Source organism: Amphiura filiformis, chromosome 1 (genome assembly GCF_039555335.1).
Source record: "Amphiura filiformis chromosome 1, Afil_fr2py, whole genome shotgun sequence".
NCBI classification, from domain to species: domain Eukaryota; kingdom Metazoa; phylum Echinodermata; class Ophiuroidea; order Amphilepidida; family Amphiuridae; genus Amphiura; species Amphiura filiformis.
Window position 1 is genome coordinate 97,816,397 of NC_092628.1, and position 14,055 is coordinate 97,830,451.

Consider the following 14,055-nt stretch of genomic DNA (forward strand, 5'->3'; position numbering starts at 1 on the left):
TCATGGCTATCATGTGGTCTTTATTCAGTAGATCGGAGTGGTCGGAATTGACCCAACGTGCCTTTATGAATGGATTTATGACCTTACAGGGGTCAGACGTACATGTATATGCATATTCATGATGTTTTTCGTAACAATCAAGATGGCTGCTTGGTCCTAGCTAGCACAGACAATTAAAATCTGTGGTTCCATTTGGAAAATATTGCCGTTTGAAAATGGACTTTATCTGGCGTCAAACGAACAAAAAAATTTGATGACTCACTGAAGATACCGTACTGAAATTTCATTTGGGCCGAGTAAAAAAAATAACATACACGTATACATATGTACATTTAGTCACTTTCATTGTTTTGCTTTGTTGTTTCCATGCAGGTCTAAGGAATGGCAGGTGACAGGAGAGGAAGCAGGTCTCCTGACAGGTCAAGGTCCAAATCAGATTCAGGGCGGCACCGAAGTCCAACACACGAAAAAGCCTCAAAAAAATCGTATAGATCAGATGAAGTGAATAGCAGAAGAGAAAGAGATGATAGGAGCAGAAGATATGAAGATGTAGGAAAAAGCAGGGAATCAACTGGAAATGCTTCGAGGGAGAGTCAAGTAACTCGGAAATCGCAGAGGTGTTTCTCCACATGATAGCACTCATCAGGATAGAAATGAACATGCAAAGAATAGAAGTCTCTTAGAGTCGCCAAAGAATAGCAGTACTAGTGCATCATATTTGCCTAAGGCTTACACAAAAGGCCCAGAAGAGTCTGTCGAGGTAATTGTTCCAAAACAAAAACAGCGCAGACCATCAACAAGTAGCAGCTCTTATGATTCAGACACAAGCAGTGCTAACAGTGTGAAGGAAGTCAAACTTCCAAAAGCTTATTGTCGTTTTGAAAATGATAAGAGCCAAGTACTAAATCTTGTTGAACAAGAGAAAGTTAAGATGGCAAAAAAGCGTCGTCTGCCTGAGGAGTCATCCAATAGTGGTGGAAGTGAGTCGGGGGATAAGCTTCCGAAAGCTTATGCAGTAGCTGAAAAGAAAGACAGGCAAAACTCTAAAGTTAAAAAATCGAAACAAAGAAATTCAGATTCTTCGTTTAGAACCACAAGTGAATCAGATGATGCAGAATCCAAACACAAAGAGAGACGTAAATCTGGAGGATCTCATTTTTCTCCTAGTCCTGAAAAGAGGAGTAGAGGAGATCGAAATAGCCACAAAAAATCGCAGTCAAGTCAAGGAAATATGTCAAAGTCAAGATCAAGAAGTGCTGATCTTAGTCGTACATCTGGACAGCATGAGAGTCACAGGAGAGATTCTAAGCACAGAAGAAGTGATTCTCTCAGGAGACGTGATTCCCCTCAAAGACACACAGGAAATGAAAGAAGTAGATCTCCAAGGGGCCATAATGCTGATTCTCCCAGAAAACATGAGTCCCTCGGAGACATACAGCAAATGAAAGAAGCAGGTCTCCACGGGGCCATAATACTCATAGGAGCAGATCTCCAAAAGGTAGTAGATCAAAAAATGATGAAAAAAGTCCATCGCCTAAAAGAGGGACCAAAAGAACCAGTAGTGGGAGTAGATCACCTCAAAGAGACAGGAGAAATGGAAGGAAACATTCCCCAAGTGTGGATAAGAATGTGAGAAAAGACAATGATAAATCTAAAAAATCAGACAAGGCTTCACAAAGGAGGCATAGTCGTAGTAGGTCAAAAGATCGTGATGATCGCAAATCAAAGACACACTCTTCATCCTCTAGAAGAGAAGATTCAAAGTCAAGAACTGAAGTTGTACATAAAAGCGATAGTAAAGAGAAATCAAGGCATAATTCAAGCCGTTCAGGGCATTCCCCTGAGAACCCAAAAAGACATCAGGAGAGATCGTCGAGTCCGACACAGAAAAGACGACAAGAGAGATCGTCGAGTCCAACACAGAACAGACAACGTGAGAGATCCCGAAGTCCGCCACAGAGAAGACAACGAGAGAGGTCGTTAAGTGCGCCACAGAAAAGTCAACGTGAGAGATCATTAAGTGTGCCACGGAAAAGTCAGCGAGAGAGATCGTTAAGTCCGCCACAGAAAAGACAACGGGACAGATCGCTAAGTCCACCACAGAAAAGACAGCGTGAGAGATCGTTAAGTCCACCACAGAAAAATCAACGGGAGAGATCACTTAGTCCGATGCAGAAAAGACAACGGGAGAGATCGTTAAGTCCACCACAGAAAAGTCAACGGGAGAGATCATTTAGTCCGATGCAGAAAAGACAACGAGAGAGATCGTTGAGTCCACCACAAAAGTTACCAGTGCAGCATACTTCTGAAGAATCTCCATCTCCAGCTAAGAAAGCAAAGGTAAAAAGGAAAAAAGATAAATCGGAAAAGAAGAAATCCAAAAAGGACAAAAAGAAGAAAAAAGACAAGAAGGCTAAGAAAAAGAAGAAGGAACACAAAACCAAGAAAAGACACAAAGACAAGTCTTACTCAGAGCCAGAAGATGAGCCAAAGGAGAGAAAATTTTCAAGCATTCAGCAGTTCCTACTGAAAATGGCTGGAGGTGAGTAGGATTCTATTCTAAAAGTGGAACCTATTTCACATGAATTCTGTCAACACAAAAAAACTGATTATATAATAAGTGATATAGCACAAAATGTTTTCAGGTCCAAGCATTTATGCCTTACATTTGTACAATTTGTATAATGACCTGATAACACAAAATCTTCTCCCTTTTATCCGCTCTGCCTCTTATTATGTCCCTAGTATCATGGTTTTAGTACTTCTTCCTAGTCAACTGCTAAAAAATTGTGAATGTGAAACATAAAATGTACAATTTTTAAGTCAGCATAAGTAGACCCTATGCTCCGAAAAATTGTAACGGCTATTATTGTATTTTTGCTATATTCGCAAAGTTTGATGGTCACCCATGCTTTGCGGATTGTTAAATAATATCACCAACCCATGGCACATTTACCCGTGTTAATTCTATCCACTAAGAGGCTGTGTGTATATACGTTATGACACGAGATGACGCGAACTAAATGATACGGTTTTTCTTTTGTTTGACGCGGCGTGTTGATACACGAAGACGCAAGATTTTTTTTTGTTTGACGCGATGTAGTTGTTAGCGGACATACATGTAGTTACCGATGCTCACTATTTTGAGGTCCCTGGATATTTTTTTAAGGTATTTTTGCTCATTTCTGGACTTTAATCACTAAGATTGAAAAAAATGAGGTGAATATGCAGCGTAACTCGGTGAATGATTAGGTTTATTTGCAGTTGCATCAGCACCGTTCGAGTTTTTATCACGAAAAGTTTTGCAACTCAGTAATTTGTTATACCAAAATCTATGTCAAGTTGATATGCCCTCTCATTTTAGGAAAGTGTGGTGAAAACAAAAGGAATGTAAGAAACTAACATTGTCTGGGACCAAAACCAAAACAACTCAAGGCACCTAAATAATAAGCAATTGCCTTGTTTGCTACATGCCTCTGGCTTGGTGCCCCTTCATCATGTTCGTGGAACTTTGGACCTACATGTATATTCCTTATAGCATGTTATTGTCTTGTTGCCCTAGCATGAATTAGCCAAATTGTTTTGAAAATGGGTTGCCCTCACTAAATGAACTTTGGTCCCATGTAGCTTCAGGGGTGCTTAACATTTAATAGACATGTTTCCTGAACAGAACAATTAGGATTAAAGCACCTGCATTCATCTACATGTTCTTGTTTCTGTTTAGTTCCTGTTCCTGGCCCTTTACCAGCAGATGACGATAAATCTTCATCACGAAGAACCATGACACCAATGACCAAAGAAGAGTATGAGAAGAAACAGAGCAAAGTCAGGCGTGTTCTGGATTCTGATACAGGTCGACATAGGTAAGAAATTATAATTTAGTGTAGAACCTTTTAAACAAATCTTGACACTACAACTAGTGAGGAGGGTCCTGAAATTGACTGATCCTGACGGATCTGCTTAATGTTGAGTGTTGTACATGTACAGTGTTGAGAATTTTGCACATTTTGAATTGCCATTTTATTTTATTTTGTTTTCTCAGGTTAGTAAAAGGAGATGGTGAAATTATTGAGGAAATTGTCAGCAGAGACCGACATCGAGAAATTAACAAGGTGAGTTATTTAATGTATTACTATAAATAGAAAGGAATCCTATTGTTTAAGGTCATAGAGTCATGCATGTATCTGCCATAGTGTTAACGAAACATGGTGATGGTGTTATTTGTGGAGCAACTGTATTGTAAAGAATCATATTAAACGAGCATAGGCGTAAATCCTGGGGGATGGGGGATTTTTCCCTCCCCAATATTTTGCCAGGGGGATGGTCCATACAATCATCCCCCCCAATGTTGACATCTGAATATGGGTTTCTGACCAAATTAACCTCATATTTGCCCATTTCAGCCCCAAAAGTGCTTTGTACCAGAAACTTATTTTGTCGCCAAAAGGTGCTGGATTCACTATGCTTTAAGATTTTTTTTCCAAACCCATCCCCCAATGTCAAAAAGAAATCTACGCCATAGTAAACGAGCAATTTACTCACAAAAAACATTCTGTATTGTCATAAATTACATTAAAAAAAACTCATACAAATTTTCTTGTCATTTGATTGGCCAACTACTATTGATTATTTTTGCTATTTTTAGCAGCCAGTTGCAAAAGGACTATTGCACTCCGCGTCCGTGCAATATTTATTTTTCCATTGCACAGACGCGAAGCTACCATAGCAATGCTGACAGACGCTTGAGGTTTCCACCTCGACTCGCCAATTTATTTTGTTTTCCTGGTGATATATAAAATTAAGTGGAAGCAAGGGAACTTATTTATGAGTTATATTAAACAAATATTGAATGTTTTTATTCATTCAATGGAAAGAATATTTCCATTCAATATGAACTGTTCCACTCGACAAAGCCTTGTTGAATGAAACTGTCCATATTTCACCTCATGAAAATATTCTTACCATTGGACTCATAAACATTCAATATTTGTATACTATTTAATGGCAGGAAAAGAATATTATATAAATGTAAAACAAAATCGCTGGCATGTTCAATTTCATGAGGCAAACATTTGACTTTGCATATTTTTTACCATTACCCACTCCGGCATTTAATATCTGTATAGTACAAATGTATCTATTGTTGCTAAATGGATCAATGAAATCATTTTTTACATGTAACTCAATAATTACTATCTCTTCAATGTTGACATTGTGCCCTTGTTTCACACTGTAATTTGTGTTTCGGTGTAATTTTTCTACCATCACAGAAAGCAACTCGAGCAGATGGGGAGTCCTTCAGCCGAAGTCTAGGCCTGTACAAATAAACCATGCCATGTAGAATTCAGATGAGAATACTCAGTAGTGTGGAAGTGCTGTAGTTAATATAATAAAATAGAATGACTCTCATTCCTTATGGACGCAATTCTTTTTTGTAAATAATTCTACAAGTGGATTGTAAGTGGTTTACCTTTGGTCTAACATAAACCCGGAGTGTAGAGGTACAGTCATGTACACAATGAACATCATGGATTGGTTCTGGAAATAACAGTCATAAATTCCTGTGTACAATGGTTGTGTGAAATCTACTAAAGTGAGTTACTTGTATTCTTGAAATATGATAAATTTAAATGACTAAAAGGTTTGTCTCAAAGCTCACAAGTGGTTTGAAAACAAATGCAAAATTTTTTCATTATTCCTGACTTAGTATTTTTATGGTATTTTGAGAAAAAAGTCTGATTTTCGCCGAACTTTTCTGGAAAAAACTGTAAAAATTTTTGTTTGTTTTGAAATAAAAAAAGTTTCCATGTTTCTTTTTTTTTCAAATCGAGAGACAAACTTTTTTTTTTTTGGCCTTTAAACAAAGTTTGTATTAAAAGCACTATCAGTGATCCATGCAAATCAGTAAAAATATGTCATTTTTTTAGGAATGGTTTAAAAGTTATGGATAACTCTATAATAATATTATCATCAAGTGTTTTTTATATCAAAAGGAACGAAAATAACAATGTTGATAAATATGAAGCTCCATTCAATTGCATGTCGCCACAAGTGTCCAAGTAAAATGCGAGCATTTACCCTTTTTATTTCATGTTCGGTCTTATCACTTATATGCTATGTTAGCAGTGTAGCACTATATTCTTTACAAAAATGTAAAATTTGATATTGGATGATTTTTTGAATCACTGATTGTGCCTTTAAATGAACGCACCAAAGATTACTTTAAAGCATGATATTTTAGCCGTTTTAAGATTTTAGAGATGATCCACGTTTCTGCGACATGAAATTTGTGCAAATTTGTATTTCCTTAAAGGCATAATTATAGGAAGAAAAAATATTCACAATGCATAAAAATTTTAGAGGGAATGAGTACTTAATAGTTAATAAGAAATAAATAAATAAATGTGCGATTAGTATTGAAAATTGATTTTTATTTTGCCCTCTTTTAATTTTGGGCCAAACAAATGAGCTAAAACCGTGAGAATTGTCCATTGGAGTGCCCATCTACTCTGTGTATCGGTGCGATGAGTGTGTGCATCGAGGATGATCTACAGACTATCCTGTAGATTCATGCATAGACATATGAATAAGATGTACATGTATAACCTAAACATGGATATTATTCGCCTATTGCACGGTTCCGCCATATGCGAGGAGAGCCGCAAACTGGCAATAGACATGAAAGGAAGTATTCCGTAACTTTACGCAATGTTATATGACTGATTCAATTCCCATTCATGCATGCTGCCAGATCGAGGCTCTCCTCGCATATGGCGGAACCGTGCAATGGGTGAATTGCATGCATAGTTTATACATCAATAATTCTGTTTGACTGAGTTTGATACCAGGGGTTTCAACTAGGTTCAAATACTGGTTTTCTGATGGTCTGCGAATAAAACTGGATCCCGGTTTTATTATAAAAAAAAACCTTGGGTTTTTTCCTGTAATTAAAGCAGTTTGGGCTCAGTCATTCACAGGGTATTTTATAAGTATATCATTGGGTGTGCAAAAAGTAAGAAATTCTAGAAATATAGTGCTTCTCTGTGAGAAAATTGCATTTTATTGTTTTAAGATTACAGAGTTTTCACATTTGTGTAGCTAATTATACTTTTAAACACTCAAGTTGATCATTCATCATGTTCATACAAAGGCCGTCAACGCTATTGTAAAATTAGGAACTATACTCCTGATTCCAGAAAAATACATCCAAAAAAATTTCATTATTGTACAGCTATCAGCTGCTAAGCTAAAACATTGTGCACTTCCTAATATAATTTCTAAACATGAAGTATAAGGTCCAAATGTTATTTTTATTTCGGATTTGACCCCTGGTGACCGCCAGAAGACATTAAAGGTCATACAGGGGTGAAAATTTAAAAATGCTCTGATCTTGTTGACACTGATCACAGCATCGGTCTATCATCGGGCATTTTCAAGTTTTACCCCTGTAGGCCTGTGTATTTCAGGTATGGAAATTCTCATGCTTCTACTGGGAAGTGCACAGTGGTTCCCAGTTTGGGAGCATATCAGCTGTACTATTAATATTGTTTCAATTTTGCAAATTTGTCATGTTTGAATGCACCATTTATTACATAGGTTTAACCAGGGGGGGCTCAGCTAAATTTTGGTGCAGGCTGGAATACCTTTCAGGCCCCCCCTCCAATAATTCAAAATAGAAGGTAAATGGGTGTTTGTGACCTATATTTTGCTAGGTGTGTAAATTACCGGTTATTTGTCTAACAGTTTAAACTGACCACAATCCGGTCAGTTAAAAAGAAATGTCAATAATATATAGCCTAAAAGTCATAATGTACGATCTTATAATATGATATTAGCTATTTTTTTTCTTCATCCTGATTTTTTGTTATATTTGTAATGTTTACACATATCCCAACTTCACCTAAATGGAATTGTCCATATTTGGAGTATTTGTAGGTCAACAAAGCAATTTTGAAGGTCATAATTCAGATACTTTCAAATCGCCCATGTAGAACTCCATGTTAAATGGCCAAAATAGCCAGAGGGGTTTCTTTCATTTCACATTATTTTGGCTTAAAGTGGACAGAACCCCTTCTTGCTATATACTATTTCAGCATTTGGGTAAAGAATAACAAAATTAACCTCATTGATCACATCACAGTTACAAACTAACTTTGTTCATTGATGCCACTGAGTGCTTTGATTTAAAAGTTAAATGGGAGTTTCATTTTGTTTTCACCTTTTGGTCTTGACACAAGATAATACTGAATTTAATTAAAGATTTTGTTTGTTCCAGATTTCCAATTAAACTTTTTTAAGATATAGTAGACATGATATGAATTGTCTTGTTTTTACCAGTTAAAATGCTGAGGAAGAAAATCAAATTACAGAACCGCAAATTGGTCAATCAGATTGTCTAATGAAATTATATTTGAAATTCAAAGAATTTTTTTAAAGTGCTAGTTGATGTTTTGAGGAAGTTGCTAGAAGCCTGTTCAAAATTTGTATTTGATTTTCTGTTCACAATTTTCTGTTTGTTGGGTTTGCTGATAAAAGGCCAAAATATAGGTTATCGTTTTGTGTGCGCTTTGCTGTTTCAAAAAACTTTTTGCCATGTTTTCAACAGCAACAAACATCAAGAGAAGAACAAAGCCCAAATTAAACAAATGCAGCTGACCAATTGAGTGGACAATGACAGTTGCTGTGAAGAACCAAAATACAATGTCTGTCACCACGGAAAATTGTAAACAGAAACATATACCGAGGGCTCAGCGCAACAATGAGATTTTTGTATGAAAATGTAGGAAGAACACTTTCCATTTACCAGCCACAAAATCTTTATTTTTTTAACCCATGGTATATTCAAACAATACACAATTGAAAATGTGTTGGAGCAACAAAACAACATCTTTTAAAATTTTGTTAAAACTCCATGGAGCTTCATAGAGTTTGCATTGGCTTTAAAGGGTATCTTTTGCACATGGCACCCTAACATCTTATCTCCATGAAGTTACAATGTTTTTTGTGTTTTTCTCAAAATGGCAATTTTGGGGTTCAGATACTCGTGCCCTGAGCCCTTATTACTGGGCTGCCTTCATACAGATTTCCCAAGTACGCTATTTAAAGTTGGAAAATCATGCTCCACCACAAATCAAATTGGCAATCTTTCACAGACCAAATAACAGTCACTTCATTACACTTACTTTGGATGTTATATGTATCGTTTTGTGTAAGTTTTCCTAAACATAAAGTTATACCAAATGTGACACCATCTGGTCCATGGTGGCCAAAGGAGGCATTTTTGACAATTGAGTTACTGTAATTATTACATTATACATACAATAGGCTATCATTTACTGAAAACACCAAAGGTCCAGCATACTTGGTTATGAAGTTTTTTGATGCCTATTTTTTGATGTATTTTATTGCTTTTACTCCCATATTTTTACCTTTATCTCAGTTTCAAATTTGCCACCTTTGGCCCCCATGGACCAGATCGTGTCACAAATACAAATGTAAAAGTAGATATCTTGTTAATATTACATGTAGTAAGTGACTGTAAAATGGAGATTGTAAGAGTTGAAGGAAATACAACTGGTACTATTTCCGATACCAAATTGAAAAACTCATACCTGTGTGTCATGTTTCAATTGAATGTAGATAACGACTTCCTTTCCCTAACGCGGAGTGTTGGGTGTGAATGGTTGGTTAACAGGTGTTTTGTCTGCTGAACATGTTCGGAGGGGACAATAAAATGAGGTCTTGTGCTGAGTGTGTGGTAAATTAGGTAAAAATGTTAACACTACCTGTTAAGTAGGTAATGGGGTGACACATCCTGCACAAGAACATATAAACACAATGGGGAACGATTGCTCGCTACATAGAAAATGAATATAATTAAGAAGAAAGAAGGTTGTAGGTGCCTGTCAAGAGACGTGCTTTTACAGCAGCTTTCTGAACGTCCTTGTTATTCAGATTGACTGTAGACCAGACATGATGTGGCTTCATACCATATGGGCAATCCCAATTTACATCTTCAGTGTGGTTCTCACCCCTTTAGCAAGATTGGTGTGCCAGTAATCATGAATTGCACTTGAGACAGCGTCCTTCCACATATTCTTGGATAAGCGATTGGCAAGTAAGGTGTGCCCATCTGGTAGACCATACATTCAGAGGTCGGTATTAGCTCTAATTAAATGAACCAGCTACTGGATTTGATATCCTTCACCGCCAGTTGCCAATCCCTCTCAATGCAATGCAATCACTCCTTGTTATCGCTCCAAACATTGTGAGGCGCCGTTTGTCTGGTATACCCTCAATAGGGAGTTGTCCAATCAGAAGGAATACAGCTTCATTAGCGACTCTGTCTGGTCATGCTGGTAGGTGCTGCATCTGTTTAAGTACCTTTTTGTGGTATTTCACAAGCTTTGCAAGATCGGTTGCTTTGATCAGTACGATTTCCAAACCGAGTATGAATGTGATGATCATCCTGGCTAGCAGGAGTGGGGTAACGCTACTGTTACTATGTAGGCCAACGCCCGTCAGACAATAGGTCGTTCTTCTTCATCTTCTTGCTAATTGTATACGATCGCCAATGAGTTGCACATGACCCTTCTCAATAGAACGGAGAATTCATCCCTTGGCAATTCCTAGTGCTTCATTGCCAAGCTTAAATGGCTGTGTATCTTGCCACACATAAGTAGGAGTTTGGGAATTGTAGATCTGAACCATGCTTTTCGGTGTTTTATATAGCGCCTTTTCTGGATCTTGGAGGGATCAAAGCGCTAAGAGTTGTTGATGTATCGATGCTCAACCGCATAGTCTGCAACCACCTGAAGCGTACGTTGCAAATCCGTCATAGAACCTGCAGCCAGCGCAACATCATCTGCATATGTTGCCAACAAAAGCTCAGACGCCTTAATATTCGAGCATCTTGAGTCATTGATGAATATTTTGGAGCTGTCGATTGATAAGACACTCCCTTGGCCTTGTTTAACTTCTTGCTTGAGCATGAGAGGTCTTGACATTTCTCCTTCCCACTTGACGTCATTTGACATGTTTGAAGCATCCTGGTACATTCCTTTCACTGGCATCCGAAGAAGTGAATCCAGGCCAAAGTAGAAAAGCGTGAACAGCATTCCATTTTGGTAGACGTCATCAAACGCCTTTCTTGCATCCTTGCAATGATTTCAGGCACAAACAGCACAGCATGATCTGAGGATGTACGTCTTAGCTTGTGAAGCCTCTCTACAATTTGATTTGTTCCTGCTGCGTCTGGATACTAAGTTGGTGGTGAATGTCGTGTTTTAAGACTTTCCCGATAATGGAAGTGATAGTGATGCCACGGTAGTTGTCGGCAATCTTGCATCTTTGCCCTTCTTTGGGATTGGAATCACCAGCCCTCCTTGAAGCCTAATGGAATGTCTGAGTAGCTAAGGATGTCATTGAAGAGATCTGTCAAGTATGAGATCAAGGTTGAACTGCCGTGTAGGATGATGTGCTGTGCATACAATCCCTCCAGACCAGGAGCCTTCTTTCTGTTGAGCCTTAAATAGCATAGACTTCTTTGGTGGAAATTGCAGACATCTTCATCCTTCCCTTAGATTTGATTGTTTGAACACCTTCATCGATGTATACGAGGCGTTGCTAGGTTTTCAAAGTGGTCGGCCCATGCAGATCTAATATTAGGTCTACTAAAAATTGAAGTACTTTTAAATTGATTCAGACCTAACTTATTGGCTGGGAATTGATGAAAGAAACATTTTGGCGTTTAAATAATCTTAATCGGACGTTTCATTCCAGAGATATGGCCTTTTGAGTGTTACGGTTTATATAGGGCTGCTAGAACATGTTAAAAAGTTAAAGTCCAAAAAGGATTACTAACAGAAAGTGCAATTTTAAGGTACTTTTTCTTAATGTATTTATTAACTAGCGTTATCTGGAACATTATTTATAACAACATGAAAATAAGATCATCCTGAAAATTTAATCGATTTTGTTGACATACAACAAAAAATATAAGACCTCAAAACCCATGGTTTGTTTGGTGAAACCGCAAGCATGATCATAGATGGCCGCCATGGAAAATATCTCCATAGAGGAGATGAACAATAAGTGCATTATTTCAAATGAATGGCGGTAGTCTTAAACATTGTTCAATCTTTTACGGTCAGCACATTTTATCTTCAAAAATTATTATATTTCATCATGGCATAAGTTTGGTAATATTAATCACTACCAATTTTGAGAAATTTGCTCCAACTCAAAGGTTATCTTTAATACATTGAGCAATACACTGTGTGTGCATGGAAGCCATGATGGATAGCATATGAAATGGACATGGTAGTGAGAAGTGCATGATTTGAGATGGGCCGCGGTAGGCTTAAACATTCTTAAATTTCTTAACATCCTGTACATTTTGTCTTCAAAAATAGTTACATTTTATGACTATGTAAGTTTGCTTGTCTGATTCACTCCAAATTCGGAAATAATTGCGTTTGAACACCTGATGCACGGAATGGTGTCACTTCAACCTGTTGTAGTTCTCATCTCATTAAATTTTTCTTTAAAAAAAGTTGAACTCTGCATGGAGGAAGGTCCTCTCTATTTACTGACCAATCAGGAAAAAGTTTGGTTAATGTTTTCCGGTGGAATCAGGAATTTCTTGAAACACCCTGATATAGGCCTACATTTGGATCAAAAACAAGTATGTACGCCATTTAACAGGCCTGGGATTTCTTGTATCGATCAGTTTCTCCATAGACAATACGTGTGTGAGTGCACGCACACAGTAAATGAAAAATCGTTCTAGTGGAAACTGTATGGACAGTGGGCATCCCTACTAATATCGTGTGAATTGGTCAGCAGTTGCGTTTCCCTATTTGACTGTTTTCTGATAATTTCGAAGAAAAGGTGGTCGTCCTCTGTGTATTATATTTTTGAACTCTGTTTGAAGCCTGTTGTCTTCTCTAAACACTACGGTTTCCACTCAGAAGTACAAAGTGACAACGCTCGCGTATAAAATGTGTTAACAGTGCGTAGTGCTGCGTCTTTGCTGCAGGTATGTGTGCCTTCAAAGTCGGCATAATGTGTGCGTCCGCGTCTGCACTTTGTACTTCAGAGTAGACTGACTGTACGCAGCTTATTCTTAGCTTCCTTACACTAAAGTTTCAGGTCCACCTTAGCTTACTCTGAGGAGGCTTGCTTGTACTGCCAGTGTACCGTCTTGCTTTCCTTACCAACTTTGTGATCGCAGGGTGCCAAGCTCTTTGCTGTCGACGTTTCTGTTTACTTGCCTTGGTAGTGAATCCTTTTTGATTGCAGCGGCATGGTGATACACAATAGCAATTCATCAGCTTGGTTCCCCACTGGACTGCTGTAAGTGCAAGGAACCATATCTGGCTTCTTTAGACGAAATCATTTACGGGAGATATTCATCATTTTCTACCCCGGTATCCAAAGATTTTCGTCTGAATATCAAAATCGTGCAGAGCACATTCACGTGTATCGATCCCGGGTATTTATTTTAGTATCTCTGCTGTACCAAGCAATTATTAGCCAGGCGATGTCGGTGTGTGATGTACTCCCGGTATAGCATTCATTTCTACATACTTACAAAGTATGATGTTTTGCATAACTTTTATTTTGCATAAAGAAACACCGCACGATGTGTGTTGTAAGGGTGCATACTACCAAATTACTGCCCCTCATCATTTATTAAACATTAGGATAATCATCCCTGAAAACAGAAACATACAGTAATGCAGCGTACACTTAAGTGTGAAACATGTGTTTGAGTCTGAGGTATTATAATACTAGTCTCAGGTTTGAACAAGAACACTAATCTATGCAAGATACACCCCATGCAGCCTACGCTTATACGGTAGGTCCAAAGATACTCAATCTTTGGTAGGTCTGACCAAACACGATTTGATTGTTGGAAGTCCTTAGCTTATATCCATGGCAAAGAATCACCGTTTAAAGAAAGGTTTTGCTTTTTTAAATCGTGTATGAAAATAATCTATTTTGAGCTTGAATCTTAAGTAAAATTTAACATAAACATAACATAAATTACTC

At 37.7% G+C, this 14,055-nt stretch overlaps 1 protein-coding gene across 1 annotated transcript; it reads left to right on the forward strand.

Moving 5' to 3' along the window:
- Positions 1–601: 601 nt before the first annotated feature.
- LOC140159247 (uncharacterized) lies at positions 602–9,866 on the forward strand (the record flags this gene model as incomplete). Its single annotated transcript, XM_072182659.1, is given in 5 exon segments — positions 602–1,438; positions 1,441–2,542; positions 3,725–3,863; positions 4,043–4,112; positions 5,271–9,866. Coding segments are annotated over 5 exon segments (2,205 nt in total), but the record flags the coding sequence as incomplete, so codon positions are not given.
- Between the last annotated feature and the right edge of the window lie 4,189 nt (positions 9,867–14,055).